The sequence below is a fragment of the Hypanus sabinus genome, chromosome 9 (genome assembly GCF_030144855.1).
Source record: "Hypanus sabinus isolate sHypSab1 chromosome 9, sHypSab1.hap1, whole genome shotgun sequence".
Lineage (NCBI taxonomy): Eukaryota > Metazoa > Chordata > Chondrichthyes > Myliobatiformes > Dasyatidae > Hypanus > Hypanus sabinus.
Genome location: NC_082714.1, coordinates 55709059 through 55730337, shown reverse-complemented (window position 1 = coordinate 55730337; position 21279 = coordinate 55709059). Strand labels below are relative to the sequence as shown.

Sequence of the window (21279 nt, the reverse complement as noted above, 5' to 3'; positions counted from 1 at the left end):
TGCATATTTACTCAAGTCAGTATTTAATAGATACACCTTTAGTAGCAATGACAGCCTTCAGTCTGTGTGGATAGGTCTTTATCAGCTTTGCACATCTGGATACTGCAATTTTTCCCCTTTCTTACAAAACTGCTCAAACTCTGTCAGATTGCATTGGGATTGTGAGTGAACAGCCCTTTTCAAGTCCAGCCACAAATTCTCAGTTGGATTGAAGTCTGGACTCTGATTTGGCAACTTCAGGACATTAATTTTGTTCTTACACCATTCCTGTGTAGTTTTGGCTTTAAGCTTGGGGTTATTGTCTTGCTGGAAAACAAATCTTCTCCCAAGTTTCAGTTCTTTTGCAGACTGCATCAGGTTTTCTTCCAGGATTTCACTGTATTCATTTTATCCTCTACCTTCACAAGCCTTCCAGGGCCTGCTGCAATGAAGCATACCCACAGCATGATGCAGCCACAACCACGCTTCATGGTAGGGATGGTGTGATTTTGATGATGTGCTCTGTTTGACTTGCGCCAAAAAGTGTTTAGTCTGATGGCCTAAAAGCTTAATTTTGGTTTCATCAGACAATTGAACCTATTTTCAGCTGACTTCAGAGACTCCCACGTGCCTTCTGGCAAACTTTAGGTGAGATTTCCTGAGAGTTTTTTCAACAGTGGCTTTCTCTTTGTCATTTTCCTATAAAGCTGTGACTGGTGAATCACCCAGGCATCAGCTGTTGTAAGTGCAGTCTCTCCCATCTCAGCCACTGAATCTTGTAACTCCACAGCTGTCATAGGTCTCTTGGTGGCCTCTTTCACTAGTCCCATTCTTGCATGGTTGCTCAGTTTTTGAGGATATCCTGCTGTAGGCAGATTTACAGCTGTGCCATATTCTTTCCATTTCTTGATGATTGACTTTACTGTACTCCAAGGGATATTCAGTGACTTGGAACATTTCTTGTATCCATCTCCTGACTTGTGCTTTTCAATAACCTTTTTGCGGAGTTGCTTGGAGTGTTCTTTTGTCTTCATGGTGTAGTTTTTGCCAGGATGCTGACTCTCCAGCAGTTGGACCTTCCAGATCCAGGTGTATTTTTACAACAGTCAATTGAAACACCTTGACTGCACACAGGTGATCTCCATTTAACTAATTATGTGACTTCTAAAACAGTCAATGATGATTTGGTGTGTCATATTAAAGGGGGTGAATTCTTGTGCAATCAAATGTGCTTTATATTTGTAATTCATCTAGATCACTTTGTAGAGATTTGTTTTCACTTTGACATGGTCTTTTTTTCTGTTGATCAATGTCAACAAAAGCCAAATTAAATCGACTGTGATTCAATGTTGTAAAACCTAAATTCTTGGGGGGGGGGGGGCGGAATACTTTTTATAGGTACTGTAGGTGGCTGGGTAGATGGGGCTATTGGATAAGGAACAAATGGGATGACCTGGGATGGTTCCGAGCGAGAGATGGAAACTCAGTTCCTTGACTGTTTTTCTTGCTCCAGGTGATCTTTTGTAGTTGTCTTCCAATTTACCACTGTCCTTTTGCACCGATCCTATCTGCCTGTTATTGGTCACCTTGGCCTACAGGTCTGTTTTATCCTGTGCCCCTCTCCTCCATGACAGTTACTTCTTCAATTTACTCTGTTCTAATGCAGGGGTTCAACCCAAATCATCAACATCTCCACAGGTAATACTTTACCTGCTGAGTTGCTCCACCAGTTTTTATTTTTGCTTCAGGTTATAGCATCTGCAGTCTTGTGTCACACTTTCTTGCTTGTGTTTTAATACAATTTTATTTCTTCGTGTACTCCTTGCATCTTCACTGTTTCCCACCAAATCTATATGAATAATGTACTTGCATTATACCATATTCTTTTATCAATATACATTATAAATAGCTGAAGGCCCGTACTGTTCTTTGTAACACTTTAGTAACCCATTCAGTCCTACTGTTTTTCTATTCTTTAAACAAACTCTTGTATTTTTAAACAGGCATCTGTCTCTGTAGGTCTATTTTATATAGTGGTTTTTCATGTGGTACTCACCTCAGTGTGATATGAATCTTTGTTGTTGTATTTGATGACATGTATGTACTTTGATCATGTTCACTTTGAATATTATCAAATGCTAGCAAACCATATCCACTGGCTTATTCACCCTGCTAGTTGTATTTTCAAAATAGATCCTTGTATTTGTATCTGTCATAATATAGCTCTGAATTCAGCACATTTCTGTGTAACTTCTGCCAACTTCAATGGGATCCTACCACTACATAGCTTTCCCCCTCTTTCTTCACCACCCCTCCTACTCTCCTCTTTCTACAGGGATCACTTGCTCTGTGACTCACTTTTCCATTAGTCCCACCCCACTGGTCTCTCTCCTGGCACTTCTGCAAGTAGGGTAAGAGCTACATCTGCCTATTCACCTCTTCCCCTGCCATCATTCAGTGCCCCAAACAATCCTTCCAGTTGAGGCAATGCTTCACCTGCAAGTCTATTGGAGTCATCCACTATATCCGGTGTCATGGTGCTACCTTCTCTCCCCCGGTCTAGTCTCAGCAGTGTATTATTTCATCGAGTACCTTCGTGCCGTAGGCTACAACAGGCAGGATTTCCAGGTGGCCAGCCATTTTAATTCTACTTCCCATTCCTTTCTGATATGCTGGTCCATGGCCTCTTCTACTGTCATGAAAATGCCACTCTCAGATGGAAGAGCTCTTCTCTTTGGATAGCCAGCAACCTGACGGCATGAATATTGAAATATCTAACTGCTGGTAATTTCTTCCCCCTCTACCTTCTCTCTTTTTCTATTCTCCATTTGGCTGCCCTCTTATCTCCATCCCTTCTCACTTGTGTATCACCACCCTCTGGTGCCCCTCCTCCTCCTCTTTTGTTGATTGTCCACTCTCCTATCAGATTCCTTCTCACCCTTTACCATTTATCATCTCCAAGCTTCTCACTTTATCCCACATTCACCCTCACCTGGCTTCTCTTATTACCTGCCAGCTTGTACTCTCTCTCCCCACCCCTTCCAGTCCTGATGAAGGATTTTGGCCTGAAATGTTGACTGTTTATTCCTGTCCATATATGCTGCCTAACCCACTGAGTTCCTCTAGCATTCTGTGTGTACAACAGTTTTTAACCTGGGCATGTAAAACTCTGTACAGCCACAATCACATAGTATGGAGACAGACCCTTTGGCTCAGTGCATTTCAATTAGATGTCAAGTACTAATGTGCACTTTTCCCTTGCATCCCCATCCCATTGTGTCCCCTCTGATTGTCCTGTATATGCTAGGGCTAATTTACAGTGTTGAATTAACTCGTTCATTTTTGGGATGTGGGAGAGAACTGGAGCTGGGGGTGGTGCAAGGAAACCAAATTGGTTATAGGGAGAGTGCCCAACTTCCATATGGGCAGCACCTGATGTCAGTATCAAACATGGGTTACTGGAGCTCTGAAGGCAGCAGTGCTTGTCCAGTGCACCCCTGTGTTCCCCAAATCTTTTCTAAACTTCCATGATATCCTTTAATATGACCTTAATAAAAGTATCACACCACAGCATTTCCCATCCCAGCAGGTACTATGATTGGGAGTGTGGCAAGAAAAGAGGGCCTTAGCTAGAACAGTTTGCTTCTGTCCTATTGATTAGTGCTTCATCTCCAATTCATAGTTATCTTCAGTAGTTATCAGATAGGGGCACAAACTTGTGCGTGCACTTCTAATCCTCTTTCTGTATTTGTTTTCAGCGATGCTTACAAACATAAATCAGAACAATCTCCAGTTCAGCACTGGTCACAGGTCTACAATGTACCCTCAAGGAGGAATGAAACAGATCAAACTGGAACACGTGTACAGTAAGGGTTTAGGGTCTGAGAAATCACTACTGCTGGTCTGCAATCTATGCTGTACTGGACAACAGGGTAAAAGGTAATTATTTCAGGTATAAAAGCTACAAGGTTTATTGAGAAGGGGACTTGCCATCTGAATTTTATTTCTTTGCCTCTTTTATGTCTGGTTGTTTTACAGACTGGCTAGTTCTGCTCTTTTCTGAGTGTCTCCTCTTTTCTACATTACACAAATGATGGCAAATTTTGTCATTTTGGTTGTAAGGAACAGTGGGGACTGCTGTTGTGAGAAGTTGGAAGATCAGAATCACTTGTTTAAAGTGCAAGATCATTCTGTTACCGCACACAAATTGAGATGGTTTTTAAGAAGCACTTTAAATGCTTCATTTTCAACTGGATGAGCCTCATCCTGTTCATGTTGTATTAGATCCGGGTTTTCCTTATCTTAGAAGGGAAGAGAATAGTCTTCCACATTTGTTCCATGCATACCAAAAGTTGATGGGAATAGAACTTGTCAGCAAAAGTAGACAATAGCTTCTCCAGTCTGCCCTGCTATAGAATATCATCTGATCTTTCACCTAACCACCCCCTTTTCTGATTTCAGTAAAACTTGACTACTGGTGCCAGCATAATATACCTAAAACTATTAACCCTAACCCATGTGTCTTTGGAACGTGGGAGAAAACCCATGTACTCAGGAGGAGAATGTACTAACTCCTTGCAGACAGCAGTGGGAATTGAATCCCGATTGCTGGCACTGTAAAGTGTTGAGCTAACAGCTATGCTACTGTGCCACCAGGTTCTTTATTCCAAATTATGCTTTGTATTTCTAGATTCTTCCATAAGATTAAATTCCTTCACAGCATTTATCCTGTCAAACCTTAGATTATTTGTTTCATTACGTCACTTCATATTCTTCAAAACTCCAGACTCAGTGCCTCAAATAGCCCTTCCGAAGGCAACTTTAATTTAGATACCAAGTGTTTGGGTTACTTGAAAAATGTGTACTTTGGTTCACGTATCTAATGGTATTCCTGTAATCTTTTGTATTGTTGTCAGATCCTTTTCAAAAGTTCAATGATTGTTCATATTTGTCTAATATGTAGACAAATGCTCTTGGATTGTGAAGGCTTGTTGATCTTTCATGCACACTGCTGTTTGGAACAATAAAATTTTAATCTTCATGAATGGCTAATTTATCTCGAGGCTCAATCTATTAGCGAGAATTTGTTGGGGGATTGGGATGTACAGTGATCTTTCTGTTATGTTAAGTTGCCCCATGACCTGGCTAAAATGAAATTGCTAGAGGGTCATATTCTATCAGGTAGATGTTACTTCTACCACCCAGTAGTTGGTTTGGAATTAACGATAGGTGTGCCATAATTTATGATTGCTTTGTTTGGTAGAGTGGACCATTGCCATCAGAATCAGGTTTATTATCACCGGCATGTGATGTGAAATTTGTTAACTTAGCAGCAGTTCAATGCAATACATAATCTAGCAGAGAGAGGAAAAAAATAATAAATAAAATAAAACATAAATGAACAAGTAATCAATAAAAGGATTTTATTTGAATGTAGCTAATGTATGACTATATTTAAACCTTTCAGATCTCTTATCAGCTGGCCTTTTGTTAGTATGTTGAATTGTTAGTTTTACAGTTATTAACTAATGCAGAAGTTTAGAGGACCTTATTGCCTTCAATGGGCTGAGCAGTATGAGCTAATGCCAACTTTTCTGTGGCATGTCTGCATCCATTTTGCATGAACATAAGCTTGCATTTGAATTTGGAATTCTTATTCTGTAGTTCTGTTGGAATGTCAATTAAATCAACCTCTTGACTGCTTTATTTAATCCAATTGACCAGTTAAATACTGAGTACATTGTAAGTCAAAGTAGAGTTTATTGTCGTTTCTGCAAGTATGCGTATGCACGGGTGTGATGAAATGCTTACTTGCAGTAGTGTCATAGGTACATGATATAAAAGCAGTATTCAGAAGGAAAACACAAAGCATAATAATACACCATTTTTGCAAGAAAACATGATTAGAACAATGAAAGCAGTCCCATTTTAGTGCAAAATGTTGAAAATGATTCCAGTATTGCTAAATTGTAGTAATTCAGGTTTTGCTGGTTGGTTTGAATGGTTGAAGGAAAATGGTGATCCTTGAAGCTGGTGGTGTAGGACTTTAGGCTTCTGTACCTCCTATCTAGAGGTAGCTGTGAGAAGATAGCATGACTTGGATGGTGGGGATCTTTGGATGTTGAGACCGTGCCTATGACGCTGTGGGCATAGTCCATTACTTGTAGTTTATTAGATTTTTGCATAGTAGGGGAATTAAGGGTTATGGGTAAAGGCAGGTGGATGGTAATGAGTCCATGGTCAGATCAGACATGATCTTATTGAATGGCAGAGCAAGCTCGACAAGCCAGATGGCCTTCTCCTGTTCTTATTTCTCTTGTTATTATTACATTCCTGCATATTTGAATGACCATATCAGACAGTCAAATGCCCAGTCAGGATATTTTCAACTGTACCTCTGTAGAAGTTTATTATTGTTCAATGATAAACCTAACATCCTAAGAAAGTAAAGTTTCCTGTGTGTTTTCCTTATGATTTATCTATGTGCTGGGTGCAGGACAGGTCATCCAGTTTGTTAATGCTCAGGAATTTTACGCTGTTAACTCTCCATTGCCATTTCCCCAATGTAGACTGTAGCATGTTCACTCTGTCTCCCCTAGTCAGTAATCAGCTCTTTAGTTTTGCTGAAGTTGGGAGAGAGGTTGTTTTTGCAGCACCACTCAACCAGTTGCTGCTATCCCACTTTGGTAAGCTGATTCTAGCCATTTGTAATTTGTCCATTAGCAGTGTGTCATTGGTGAATTTGAAGATGGCATTGGAGCTGTGCTGAGCCACATAGTTGTGTACGTAGAAAGTATAGCAAGGGGGTAAGCACGCAACCTGGAGGGGGAGGGGGTGGTCACATTTGGTGACCGTCAGCAAGGAGGTGTTATCTGTCCTAACTAATTGGAAGTTGAGTATCCATTTGCAAAGGGGGCTGTTACAGAGGCCCAGGTCTTAGAGCTTGATGAGCTTGGAATTGAATTTGGAAAATGAGTTTGGAGCTTGAAAAATAAAAATTGAGAGTTAAAATGTCGTACTATAAATTCACTCAATCATTCATGCTTCATAATTAAATATCTGAATTCCTTTTTAATTTTTTTTCTTTTTAATGAAAATTGACATCTGTTTTTTAGGTTTGGTCACCCCTTTGTACTCTACCTGGATCATAAAATAACATGGGAAGGACTGCAGAAAGCCATTTTGGAGAAGATGCGCCATCTCTTTAGGCCGGGGATGTTCACTGAGGTGAGGGCATCTGCTGGCTGGCTGTGATAGTGAGTCGCTACTTGAAAGGAATGCAATCTCACATTGATTTTGCTTAACTAATCTATGTTTTGCTTTAGTTAGATTAAAAGAGTAAACGTTGAAACAGTCCTAACTTCCAATCAAGTTTTCCTCCTTATGAAATTCCTTGCCAATATTAATGCTTACTTTCCTAACAATTACCCAAAAATTTAGGTGGCATAAACATAGCAGAAATGATCTCTACAGCTACACAACAAAAGAAATGTGTGCTGTTAAATAAGCAGAAATATACAGGGCAGATGTAAAGCTGTGTTGCGTTTGACAGAAAGTTAATGAGCTCTGGGACTCCTTGTGAATCCCAGTTTGAAACACCCCATTGGGTATTGCACGCTTGTTTACAATCTGCTGCCAATAGAAGTGATTGATGTGTGCCAGTGCATGAGAGCACATAATACTTAGTGATGTATTCCACCAATTTTCTATGTAAGCACAAGTGAAGATAATTGGCAGAGAAATGGAGTTTTGAAGGTTATATTTTGCTGTGTGCTTGTCATCTGTATTGACCTATGGAAAATGTTCTTCAGCAGCTTTTGCTGTCTTAGAGGCAAAACAAATATGGTTGATATCCTAACAATAGTTATTAAATAGGAAAATTAGGAAGGAGCAATGCTAACTATTGTGTTTAAATGCAGCTGTTTTAAGTAAGGTTCTTCTTTCTTCCCCATAGTATCAACCTAAACCTTGGAGATTTGAGACAGATTAGCAACAGAAGACAATTGTGAGGAAAGGTTGAAAAATCTAAGACTTTCAGCCTTCTTAGAGTATGAATGAGCAGAGTGCACAGAATTTTATATGACAGTAAATAGTGAATGTAAATAATATTTGATCATACTGACCTGTTGCAAGTAGTTTAAGGAGGCAAAAAGCTCAAACTGGTGAATATCAGATATAAGGCTGTCAAGAAGTTCTTTGGACAGAGAGAATGAGCAATGGAGAGAACTGTATCAAGTGTTCATCAGCAGATATATTGCCATGGATTCTGGATACATGAGCTCAAAAAGCTTTTTAGCTTCAGTTTGAGAAAAATGTGCGAGTATTAAGGATTGCAAATAAAGGGACAGAAAATTGCAGTGACCAAAACAAAAAGGAAGGGGAAGTTTAAAGTGGAATAATGCTTTGGTATTGACATGGTGACTGATGTTTTACTGACTCCTTACTGTCATGTGTTGAAAGTGGTGTCGGTTGGATCTGTTCATGTTTTTATGTTCTATTTACCTCTATTCCAGGTTGCTCCCTTTAGTCTACGAGTGCTCGGAGGTGGTGTGGGGAAGTGTTACCTTTCTCCCCAGGAAGATTATCCCTTATGCCAGTTAGCAGCAGAAAGGTATTTCCTCGCTGAACCTTCCATTTTTGCATTAGATGCTGCACATGACCCTGGTATCAGAGCATATAGAGCATTGCTCTGGAAATGATTGCTTGTGGTAATATTCACCTCTGTGGGAAGGAATTACAAAGAATGGGTATCATTAAGTGTGTAGTTAAATGTTCATTATGCAACTTGTAATTGGAGTGGGAATGACTGCTTTTTATCATGTTAGCAAATGTCTAGGCCTTTTAATCTGACCTTTTAAAATTATACAATGTCAGTAGGGAAAAAATCTTGCTCTGACACATAGTACTCTATAAGAAGACATTTTTGTATATTATCACATGCTCATCCATACTCTTCAAATTTAGCCAGTATTGATTAGTGTCTGGGTTACTAATGTGGCTGATTCTGCAAGAACATCAGTATTGTCAGGGGTCTTGAGAGCCAGGAGACTTTACAAGTGTTTAAGATGTGCTATATCCAGGCAAGCTAAGATCTCTCTAGTGACTGATTTCCTATTCTGAAAATATAACCTTTTCTCCATTGCAGAAACAGGATTTGGTTGGTTTGAGTTGTTCTCTGACCATGGCAATTCATCACCATACGAGGAGACATCAGCACACTGTTAATTTTGGTCCTCTGAATTTGTAGCCTTTATATCCTTATCAATCAGCTGATGTCATAATTTTGGAAACTCACTTGTGATGTGGGGAGGAAATCTTGTTGCTGTTTAAGTGGAGAACTTCATGTTGTGAATTCGCTCAAATAGGATCGAGGTGTACATGTTTGTTTACAGAATTGTTTGTGGAAAGCCATGCCTCTGGGGATTCTCTTGTATGTTTTTTGCTTGTGCCTTGACTTGCACTGATGCGTAGACTGATTTTTGCCCCCCCTTGATCTTCGTGGGTAGAGCTGGTCAGGTTGCTTGACAGCCAGTTGATGTTCATGGATCCTTATGGATAGTTTCCTCTCAGTTTGGCCAACATAATATTTACTGCAGTCCCCGCATTAGATTTTGTAGACCACATTGGTCTTGTCCAATAGCATGGTTTGTTCTTTTGGTCTGCAAAGTACTCTCAATGTTGCTGTTGGCACATGTGCAACCAAAATTCTATGTTCTTGGAGCAGTTAGCTTGTCATTTCTGAAATGTTTCGGATGTTTGGAAGGACTGCCTGGTTGCTTCTTGGTGAGTTGTCGACTTTGTCGCCATTTTCGTATGAAGTTCCATGGGTATCCATTTCATGCGAATACTTTAAATAGATGTTTCTCCTCTTTGTTCTTTAGCTTTGCTGTGCTGCAGTGCCTCAGCTCTTGAAAACAAAGTTTTGATGCAGCGTTTCTAGTGTGCATTTGGATGCTTGCTGTGATAATTTAGGATCTGGTCTGTGTGTGTTCTCTTATGATAAACACAAGTTTCCAAAGTGCCACCCATGTTTCTACTGACAAAAACATGTCCAAAAATGCTAGTTTCTCCTCAGTTTGTTTCCATTGTGGATTTAATATAGTCAAACACATCGATGATTAATTTACAAGTTCTTTCAATTTTGCTGTGTTTTACTATGACAAAAAGTATCATCAATGTTAAAAAACCCCAATTTTAGGGGTTATAACTGGTAACACCGTCCTTTCTAACTTTTGCATGACAGCCTATGCTATGAACCCCGAGATGGTTGAGCTCATTGGTGTTCCTTATAGATGTTGTAAAGCGTGCTATTAAGTTTAATCTGTAAACAAACACGTAGACCTCAATCCTATTTGTTAGTGTCATGGTTTCCTGAAATAACCAGGAGACTCAGAAGATTCTTTGAGAAGTTTAAGCCTTAATTTGCAAATAAAAGCTGAGACAATTAATGAGCGTGTCACTAATTGTCCGCCGAGCCTAATTCACAGTATTCTTTATAGCAATTTCTTTTCTTAGTTTCATTAGCATACCCTCGTCTCCTATCTCAGTTACATTAGCATACCCCGTCTCCTATCTCAGTTACATTAGCATACCCTATCCACTTGCAACGCTTATCACCAGCACATTAGCTTCTTGATTTGCCACCAATTTTTCTGCTCAGTAGCCCATACTTGCTCTAGTCTACTCCCTGGAACAAGTGTCCCCCTTCCCGGTCTTGACTGGTCCCCATACTATCACACCACTCCACGATCTTGTCTACCACTGTTATCTCTACATGCTTACTTTCATTGTTAGCTACATTCTTAAGACACTGATGTGTTCAATAGTACAGAGACAATACAGAGATTACATTCTGGCTAATAAGTTGGATACATAGTAAATATAAGGCTGGTTATATGGTTTTGGTTACACAGCAAACAATGCAACTTTATTCTCCAATATAATCCAATGTGTGCAAAATTCCAGACCACAATGCATGAAGTTCGCCACATATTGTTAATCAGCAATAAGATTACCTCCCCATATCATACTATTTCCATAATGATGACCAATCAGCTGATGGATAAGTATATAAAGACCAAGCATTCAGAGGACACATCACAATTAACAGCACGCTGATTTCTCTTTGTATGGTGACAAAACATTTACAAGTAAATTGCCAAGATCTGAGAACAACTCAACCCAACAATCAACCGCCCAAGCTACACATTTTCCAAATTCCAATAATTGTTTGGAATTAATTTGTGAGCCCGGTATTACAATGGCCCTAGCACCCTGGCAGCACAGAGACTTAAATTAACTGATCTTTTAGATTCTCTTTTCTTTCTTTCTAAATCTTTATTATTATTAGTAATATGGACAGAATACAAATGATATATTGATAAAGAAATTACCAACATACAAATTCCATTACATATGAAAAAAAACATACATAATAGTTACAATCTAAATGAGTTTACCAAGACATAAGCCATAAAATATATGTATGAACATGGTAAATCTAAATATTTCATAATATATGATAGAAAAAAACAAAAAAGAAAGAAAAAAAAATATATATAATGCAAAACTAGCTAATCTACTAATCAAATAACTAATATAGAAGAAAAAAGAAGCAAAAAAAAGAGAAAGAGAAGAAAAAAAAGGGGGCTGTTTATAATATCTCACAAAAATAAATATTCATCAATGCCGTCACTTCCGGTCCTCTCAACATACATAAGCTAAAAGCTGGGAAATCAAATGAACTTGGCACAGGGTCATATTACATCATATGAAAATGTTGAATAAATGGTCTCCATAACTTTTCAAATTTAATAGAAGTCTCAAAAGCACCACTTCTAATTTTTTCTAAATTTAAACATAACATAGTTTGAGAGAACCAATTAAATACAGTGGGAATTTTAGATTCTCTACAGCCACCTGAGGCAGCCGTCAATCCTAAAAGTGTTTGCATCTTGAAGTCACTTGCACTGAATGTTCTGTTTCAGAGCATGGAAAGCCTGTAGACCTGGTGGACCCCAGCATATTAAGGTCATTGTGGAGTGGGACAAAGACACAAAAGAGTAGTAAGCAGTTTTTTTTCTTCACTTGTAACCGTGCTCGGGCTGGGAACTTTTACTCAAGCTTGGGGCTAGAACAGGTTTTGGGGTTGTTTAATTTCATTGTCAATGGGTGTGGGGAGGGGGTGAAGAATGGATTTTATGACAGTATGACTGCTGTCAGAATGATAATGAAGTGCCTACATAATAACCTGAGTAGAAAGGTACTGAAAATAAAACTGCAAGTACTAGAAATCTGAATCAAACACAGATTCAGCAGGTTGGGTACCATCTTTAGAAGGAGATAGTTAATGTTTCATTTTGAGGACCTTTCATCACACTGGGTAAAGAAGAAACAAAATTTTAAGTTTGAGGGCAGAAAGTAATGTTTAATTTAAATATACATTACTTTCTACCCTCTGTTCCTATAGGAATAAGCTGTGATAAAGTTAATTGGTTAAGTTAATGAAGGAAGTTAGAATGCAAACAAAGGGATACATAAATTGAAATGAAAGGCAACTCTACCCATGGGTGGTTGTGCATTATTGGAGAATACCCTGATTCAGTTATGTTCTCAGTGAGGCTATGCCATATAATTTCAAGGCTCCATAGGCCTTTGAGAGATAATTGGGTGGTTGTTGCTGAGGGATGGAAAAGAGAGCATTCCAAAGAATTTAAGAATGGTGTGCAATAAAAATGCTTTGCTTTATTGATGGTTCTGATTCCAACTTTTATAATGGTCTTGTTTGGTTCACAGCTTATTTGGGAATGCTGAAGATGAGTATGTTCCAGACTCTGAAAGCGTTCGCCAACAACAGCAGCTTCATCAACAGCCTCAGACCTACACCTTATCTCAGTGTTTTCATCTCTACACCAAAGAAGAACAGGTAAACACGATTGGGGAGGAAGGGGTAGGAAGAACCAGTTCCAACAAAGGACTTGCACTTGGGTGACCTCAAGTTGAATGTTTGGGTGTTAATGTACGTGTGTGTAAGAGTGCTTGAAGTTCTAGCAGTCTTTTGGTGAATACGTGAGCGTTTCTCAGCTCCTCTTGTAACTTCAAATTCTTCATTTGAGTGTTGCATTGCTTTCTGATCAGCTTTTTTTATTGTTTTGACAGCTGGCACCAGATGATGCCTGGCGCTGCCCGCATTGTAAGCAGCTCCAGCAGGGCAGCATCAAGCTGAGTTTGTGGACACTTCCTGATGTGCTTATCATCCATTTGAAACGCTTTAAGCAGGTGAGTTCTTTAAAGGGGAATGTGTGGGGAGTAAGCATGGGGCTTCTGATTTAATCTAGACTACCAGAGCAGTTGAGGGACATCTGTGCTTCCTGGAATGAAGCAGCTTGGGCATAGATTATGGTTTTAACTTTGAAGTTTGGCCAGAATTTTGTGGAAATTGTCTCTGTGGTGCTGAGGATTGGAATAAATCTGGCACTTGGCTTTGTATGCAACAGCCACTGATACACTATTTTGACCCTATATAGTAGTTGACCCTGTTCCCACTATAATGCATTTAGCAGGTATTTAATGAATATTGTTTTTAAACGATCTTTAACTTTGTCTCCCACTTAATAGGAGGGGGATAAAAGAACCAAGCTGCAGAACCTGGTGAAGTTCCCCCTCACAGGCCTGGACATGACACCACATGTAGTGAAACGCAGTCAGAGCAGTTGGAGTCTTCCTTCGCACTGGTCTCCATGGAGAAGGCCCTATGGACTTGGCAGGGATCCCGAAGACTACCTCTATGATCTGTATGCAGTGTGCAATCACCATGGCACCATGCAAGGAGGTCATTACACTGGTAAGGCTGCTGACTACCTTAGCTCATTGCTGGTTCCACCAAAATCTCTGTGGCTCATTCTACCTGGAGACTGGTTTGAATGTTCATTTTGGGAGATGGGCATCACTGGCAAACAAAATATTTATTTATTTTGTTAATTTATATATTCATTTACGGGATGTGGGCATCGCCAGTTAAGCCAATGTTTATTGCCGATCCCTAGATGCCTTTGAGAAGGTGGTGAGCTGTTTTCTTAAACCACTGCAGAACCTGAGGTTTAGGTATACCCACAGTGCTGTTGGGGAGGGAATTCCATGATTTTGACCCAGCGACAATGAAGGAATGGGGATATGTTTCCAAGTCAGGATGGTGAGTTACTTGCCACTTGTCGGCCCAAGGCTGAATATTGTCCAGGTTCTGTTGCATTTGGGTATGAACTGCTTCACTATGAGGAGTCAAGAATGGTACAGAACATTGTGCAGTCATCTGCACAAGTCCCCACTTCTGACCTTATGATGGAAGGAAGGTCATTAATGAAGCAGTTGAAGATGGTTGGTACTAGGGCACTTCCCTGAGGGACTCCTGCAGTGATGTTCTGAGGATAAAATGATTGACCTCCAGACACCACAACCATCTTCCTTTGTGTCAGGTATGATTCCAACCAGTGGAGGGTTTTCCTCCTAATTCCCTTTGACTCCATTTTAGCTGGGGCACCTTGATGCCATTCTTGGTCACATGCTGCCTTGTTGTCAAGGGCTATCACTCTCATCTTACCTCTGATATCTATCTTCTTGGTCCGGAGCTGAGTGGCCTTGACGGAACCCAAACTGGGCATCCATAAGCAGGTTATTGCTGAGTAGGTGCTGCATGATAGCTCTGTTGATGACCCCTTCCATTACTTTGCTGATGATTGAGAGTAGGCTGATAGGGTGGTGATTGGCTGGATAATTTATTCCAACTTTAATTGTCTGTGAACTGACTGGCCTGCTACATTTCTTTTAGGTCAGGGGTTCCCAACCCCTATCATTAACTGAGGGGTCCGTGGACTGCAGGGTGGAAACCCCTGTTTCAGAGGATAGTTTAGAATTAACCAGATTATTGTAGTTCTGATGCCAGAATTAATTGAATGAGGATGATCAGTATCTTTCTCTCACAGAATTTGAGTGAACCTGGGTGAATTTTTAATATGGTGTTGTGATGGAACATTGAGTAGGCCCTTTATTCTACAATGTCTGCTGATCATAATATCAAATGAAATTAATTCCATCTGCCTCTGTGATCATAGCCTTCATGTCTGAATGCCACTATCATGTCTGCTTCTACCACCAGCTGTGATGGTATTGGGTTTGCTGATGGCGAAGTTGTAACCTCAAACGAAAACTATAAGACCAATTGGATATAAATAGCCATGATTACTTTCACTAAAGGGAGAACTACTCAATCTTCAAAGACTAGTTTAATTCCTTGTTTATTCTCCTCAGTGAGTTTAGCTGCTAATACCCACTATTCGAGTGGTGGCTCCACTCTCCTACCAAGGTGAAGATACTTACAGCTAACAAAGTAGGTTAAAGCATTATTCACTTATTTGCAGTGATACATTTTTATATTCACACAACACTCTTAAAACACATTTAAAACTTGGTGCATTTCTATCTTAATATTTCTAAATTACAAACCATTTCTAAAACACAAACCACTTCCAAAACAGTGTTTCTCAAACATAAAAGGATAAAGGATTTCCAAAACGTATAATTCCTATAAACTAAAAAGATGGACCAAAGATGCAGACAAACAAGTTGTCCATCACAAACCAATGCTGGAGGAATGGATTCTAGTTCTTCCATGCTTCTTGATGTTCTTTACTCCATTCCTAATAAGCCTTAACCGCTCTCTATATTTATACTCTTTTCAGCTACTAGGGTGACTTCATATGCATGTGATATTTCCTCAGCTATCCTTTGAACACAATCTAAAAGCATTTTTGGAGACATTGATCTTAGCTGGCTGCATTAATACTGTAAAGCTAACTTTTGAGGACATAAAACTTTCCAATTATAAACACAAATTATTGGTATGCTGAGTTATATTATCCATCTGGTTCTGCAAGCTTCTTTGAACTAAACAGTTTATCTGCTTGAAGCAACTCAAATTAAACAACCCTTTGTCTTGTACTCTACTCTTGAGCAACAATAAAGCAGGTACTGTGACTTTTTACAGATAACGTCTTCAAAGTACAGAGTTTATTTGCAAAGTTCTATAAAGTGTGCTTTTTTTGCCATTTATAGTAATAACTGAAGACTGACTTCCATTTACGACCCGAAGTTAACTAAAGTTTACTTATGACTGTAACCTTTCAAATGGCAACTGCTATTTAGAAAGCAAGCTTAGCAAACATGAGATATAAACAAGTATCTATCACATAAGTATCTATGCCAGCTATTTCCAGGCACCTGCCACTCTGTATAAAATAAAAATTCCCTTGCATGATTCCCTTCAACTTTATCTTTATCACCTTAAAGCTACCTCTGGTATTTGTCATTTTTATCCTGTAAATGAGACTGTATATACCTTATCTATGCTTTTCATAGACTACTAAGCCTCTTGCGAGCCAGAGAAAATGAGTCAAGCCTATCAGATCTTATTGCTAATACACTGTAATCTGAGCAGAATCCTGTTGAACCTTCTTTGCACTTTCTCCAAATCTGATACATCCTTCCTGTAATGGGGTAATGAGAACTGGACCCAATACTCCAACTACAGCCTGACCAGAATTTTATACAGCTGCAACATGATTTCCTAGATGCCCATCAGTGCCCTGACTGGTGAAAGCAAATATGCTATTTGCCTTTTTTAGTTTCACCATTATTGATATTACCTTGTCTTTCAGATTTTTTGGAGTTAATTGAATTAAACTTGCCTGGTTGCTGTGGTAGACTTTAACTTTTATCGCTGGATCATTATTGGTTATAGATTTCAATAATCCCACAGCTTTTGCAAAGTAATAGGGGTGGGAAATGAGAAAGTAAAGGTTAAATCAGTTTAATGGGATACTTTGTAGGCTGAGATTAGCCCACTTGGCTAGCTGGATGCTGTGCTACTTGTTTCTGGACAGCATTGAATCTACATCTGGGTGTACAAGTCTCCAGTCATTCAGCTGTTGTCTAACACCTGAATGAATAACTCTTATTTTCTGCCCGTATGAATTGTCTTCCTTGCCTGTGCTGCTTTCTCATTTGTGCACACTTTAAGAGTAACTGATCAGCGCCTCTGCTATCTTCTATGTAGCCTATTGCAAGAACTCTGTGGATGGACTTTGGTACTGCTTCGATGACAGCGATGTTCAGCAGCTCTTGGACGAAGATGTCTGCAAGCAGACTGCATATATCCTATTCTACCAGCGGCGAAGCACCATCCCTTCCTGGTCAGCAAACAGCTCGTTAGCAGGTAATGTTTTAAATATTTCCATGGTCCCATCAGGTGGAATGTTGCGAGCCCTTCAGTGAGGTTCCAGCTCCTGATTGTTATTTTGGTCATTGTGCTGTGAGTACATGCTGGGCACAAGATCAGATTGGCTGTAAGGTGTTGTAATTAAAATGTTTACATTCTTGGAAACAGTAATTTTAAAAAAACAGAACTCTAGGTTTGACGGGACTCTCCACTGCATGAATTATCACAAGTACATATATTTGCAACTTAGCTGCAAGTTTTATAAAGGCCTCTGTGTTCTATGATGCCTTGGCTGTGAAACAAATGTAAATTTAAAATGTGACTGTAAATCTTGCAAACAGTTTTGGAATTTTTAAATATTTTGTCATCACACCTGGAAGCATATCCACTGTTCTCCATATCGTTATTTAACAAAAATCTATTCATCTCAGATTAAAATTAACAATTGAACCAGCAGCCCATTGGCTTTTGTGGAAACTTATCTCTTTGCATGCAGTGTTTGCTAACTTAACTCCTGAAAGGTCTATCTCTAATACTGAACCAGATTTTCTTCTCCGTTGAACATCTATCTTTCTTTGAAATATCTGAAGCGAGAGAAGTCACTTGGACTAGATTGACTACACCCCAAGTAGCTAAAGAGATTGTGGAGGCATCAGTAGTGATCTCTCAAGATTTACTAGATTATCAATTAGCTCTGGAGGACTAGAAAATTGCAAATGCCACTATATTCTTCAAGAAGAGAGAGGCAGAAGAAAGGAAATTATAGGCCAGTTAGTCTGGCTTCACTGGTTGGGAGGATGTTGGAGTCCATTATTAAGGATGAGGTTTCGGGGTACTTGGAGGTGCATAATAAAATAGGCTAAAGTCAGCATGGTTTCCTGCAGAGGAAATCTTGCCTGACAAATCTGTTGGAATTCTTTGAGGAAATAGCAAGCAGGATAGACAAGAGGGTCAGTTGTTTACTTGGATTTTCAGAAGGCCTTTGACAAGGTGCCTCATGAGTTGCTAATTGAGATAAGAGCTCATGGGACTATAGGAAAGATACTAACATGGATAGAAAGATAGCTGACTGGCAGGTGGCAAAGAGTGGGAATAAAGGGAGCCTTTTCTAGCTGGCTGCCGGTGACTAGTGGTGGCCACAGGGCTTGATATTAGGACTGCTTTTCATGTTACATATTAATGATTTGGATGATGGAATAGATGGTTTTATGGCTAAGTTTTCAAACGATATCAAGGTAGGTGGAGGGGCAGGTGGTGGTAAGAATGCAGTGTGTCTGCAGAAGGACTTGGACAGATTGGGCAAAGAAGTGGCAGATGGAATATAGTGTTGAGAAGTGCATAATCATGCACTTTGGGAGAAGGAATAAAGATGTGGACTGTTTTCTAAATGGAGGAAAAAATTCAAAAATCAGAGGTGCAAAGAGATTTGAGGTGCTCATGCAGGATCCTCTAAAGGTGAATTTGCAGGTCGAGTCAGTAGTAAGGAAGGCAAATGTAATGTTAGGTTTCATTGGAGAGGACTAGAATACAAAAGCAAAGATGTAATACTAAGGCTTTATAAGGCATTGTTCAGACTGCATTTGCAATATTATGAGCAGCTTAGGGCTTCTTATCTAAGAAAAGATGAGCTGCATTGGAGAGCATCCAGAAAATATTCATGAGAATGATTCCAGGAATGAAAGGGTTACATGAGGAGTGTTTGATGGCACTGGAACTGTACATGCTGAAGTTTAGAAGAATAAGGGGGGAAATTTAATTGAAGCCTATTGAATATTGAAAGGCTTGGATAGAGTGGATGTGCAGAGAATGTTTCCTATAGTGGGGGAGTCTGGGACCAGAAGGGGCAGCCTCAGAATAGAGGGGCATCCATTTAGAACAAAGATGAGGAAACATTTCTTTAGGCAGAAGGTGGTGAATGTGTGGAATCCATTGCCATAGACTTGCAGGCCAAGTCATTGAGTATATTTAAGCTGGAGATTGATAGGTTCTTGATTGGTAAGGGCATCAGAGATTACAGGGAAAAGGCAGGAGAGTAGGGCTGAGAGGGATAATAAATCAGCCACAATGTAATGGTGGAGTTGATTCTGAGCCAGATGACCTAATTCTGCTTCTGTGTTTTATAGTCCAATATTTGGCAACAAAAGGGATCTCGTTATTACTTGTCTCATCAACTTCTTTGTTGTCTTTTAAAAAAAAATTGACATTCAACCTCCTAAATTCCAGGGAGTCTTATCTTAATTTTGGTAACGAAATGGAACTGGTTGTTTAAACAGATTTCTGGTTAATCTCTGTAGTCTTTCCTTTCTACTCTTAACCCCCCACCAGACGTTTGGTTCAAATCTATTCATACAACACTTAAGATATGATCTAATCAGGGCTTAGTATAGAAGCCATATAACTGCTACCTCCTTGTACTCGGGTCCTCTAGATATTTGGATGTTGTTTCTCTGTATCAAGTCCACACCAGTTTCATGATTTATTGACATGAAACCCACCAGTTTTCTCAGCAAAATTTTTCCACTGCATCTATTTTCTCAGCATATTAAGTCAGGGATTATTTAACATAATTCCCTGTACAAAAGTGCAAGGAGAATGCAATAATTGTTACTCCAGATATGATGCAGCACAAAAAAGAGATAAAGAGCACAATAATAATAAAAACAATAAATATAAATACATAAGATTGCTCATATACATTGATTGTACATCCATAAAGTGACACTGGGGTGTACATAAAGATGGCTGACAAGAAATAATAAAGTCATAGTGCAGTAAGTGGGTGGAGGTATTGATCAGACTTGCTGCTTGGGGGAAGTAACTGTTTTTGAATCTGGTGGCCCTGCCATGAATACTACATAACCTCCTCTCTAGGACTGAGAGAACAGTTCATGAGCAGGGTGGGTGGGATCCTTCATGATGTTACTAGCTCTTTTCTGGCACCTTCCTGTATATATGTCCTTGATGGCAGATAAGCTGGTGCTGGTGATGTGTAAGGAAGTTTTGACTACCTATTATAGAGCCTTCCTGTTCGCCACAGCACAGTTTCTGTACCAAGCAGTGATGTAGCTTATCAGGATGCTCTCTGCTGCGCATCTGTAGAATGACGTTAGTATGGATGTGTTAAGTTTGGCTCTCTTCAGCCTTCTCTGTAGAGGCGTGCTTTCTTGGCTGTGTGGGATGAGTTCTGGTACTATTAATATTTATGTTAAAACTGTGCCACTGTTTTACATATTGCAAACTTTATTTGGAACTTTGTGCTTGCACTCAGTGCTTACAATGCCACCAGTTTTTGTGTCATCAGTAAGCTAGGATTTGTGCCCTTTTGTTCCATTATTTGGGTTGAATGGAAGCAGCACCAATTGACATTCCTGTAAGAAAGAATGATTTCCATTTTCATTCTATGAGTTCTGAGGTGGCTACTGATATTGGATGAAGGAACACTTCCTTCCAGGTGTTCTACATGTGCGTGAAGAACAAGAGGATGACCATAGTGAGGGTAGAACTGCTCAGGGATACCACTTGCCTGTGGTAGGGGAGGTCCTTAGTGAATACTTTGCTTCAGTGTTCACCAGTGAGAGGGACCTTGATGAATGTGAGTTCAGCTAGAACAGATTAGACTGCTAAAGCATATTGAGGTTAAGCAAGAGGCTGCATTTGAAGAAAATGATAAATCGCTGGAGCCAGACGGGATGTACCGCAGGTTTCTATGAGAAGTGAGGGAAGAAATTGCTCATCACAGGAGTATAGCAGGAGTACCAGAGATTTGGAGATGGCATATGTTCCTTTTTTCAAAAATCATAATGGGGGTTATCCTAGGAATTATAGACCAGTGGATCTTGCATCATTGGAGTGTATTCTGCCTGGAGGTTAGTGACCAGTAATGCTCTGCTTGGATCCTAATCTTTGTTATTTTTATAAATAACTTGGCTGAGGAAGCAGAAGCGAGGATTAGTAAGTAAGGTGATGTTGGGAAAGTATAGATTGATACGATGCAGACCTGGGATTGGAAGTGGCAGATGGAGTTCAATTGA

General features: G+C 39.6%; 1 protein-coding gene across 3 annotated transcripts in view; it reads left to right on the top strand.

The window, feature by feature from the left end:
- The window catches only part of usp31 (ubiquitin specific peptidase 31), a 132568-nt gene that overhangs the window by 96788 nt on the left and 14501 nt on the right, over nucleotides 1–21279 (top strand). For all 3 annotated transcript variants that reach the window (XM_059979712.1, XM_059979713.1, XM_059979711.1), the window contains exons 8-15: nucleotides 3738–3918; nucleotides 7095–7206; nucleotides 8493–8590; nucleotides 11967–12044; nucleotides 12775–12904; nucleotides 13138–13257; nucleotides 13597–13822; nucleotides 17087–17245. In XM_059979712.1, coding sequence (XP_059835695.1) covers nucleotides 3738–3918; nucleotides 7095–7206; nucleotides 8493–8590; nucleotides 11967–12044; nucleotides 12775–12904; nucleotides 13138–13257; nucleotides 13597–13822; nucleotides 17087–17245 — 1104 coding nt within the window. The remainder of the gene's footprint in view (nucleotides 1–3737; nucleotides 3919–7094; nucleotides 7207–8492; nucleotides 8591–11966; nucleotides 12045–12774; nucleotides 12905–13137; nucleotides 13258–13596; nucleotides 13823–17086; nucleotides 17246–21279) is intronic.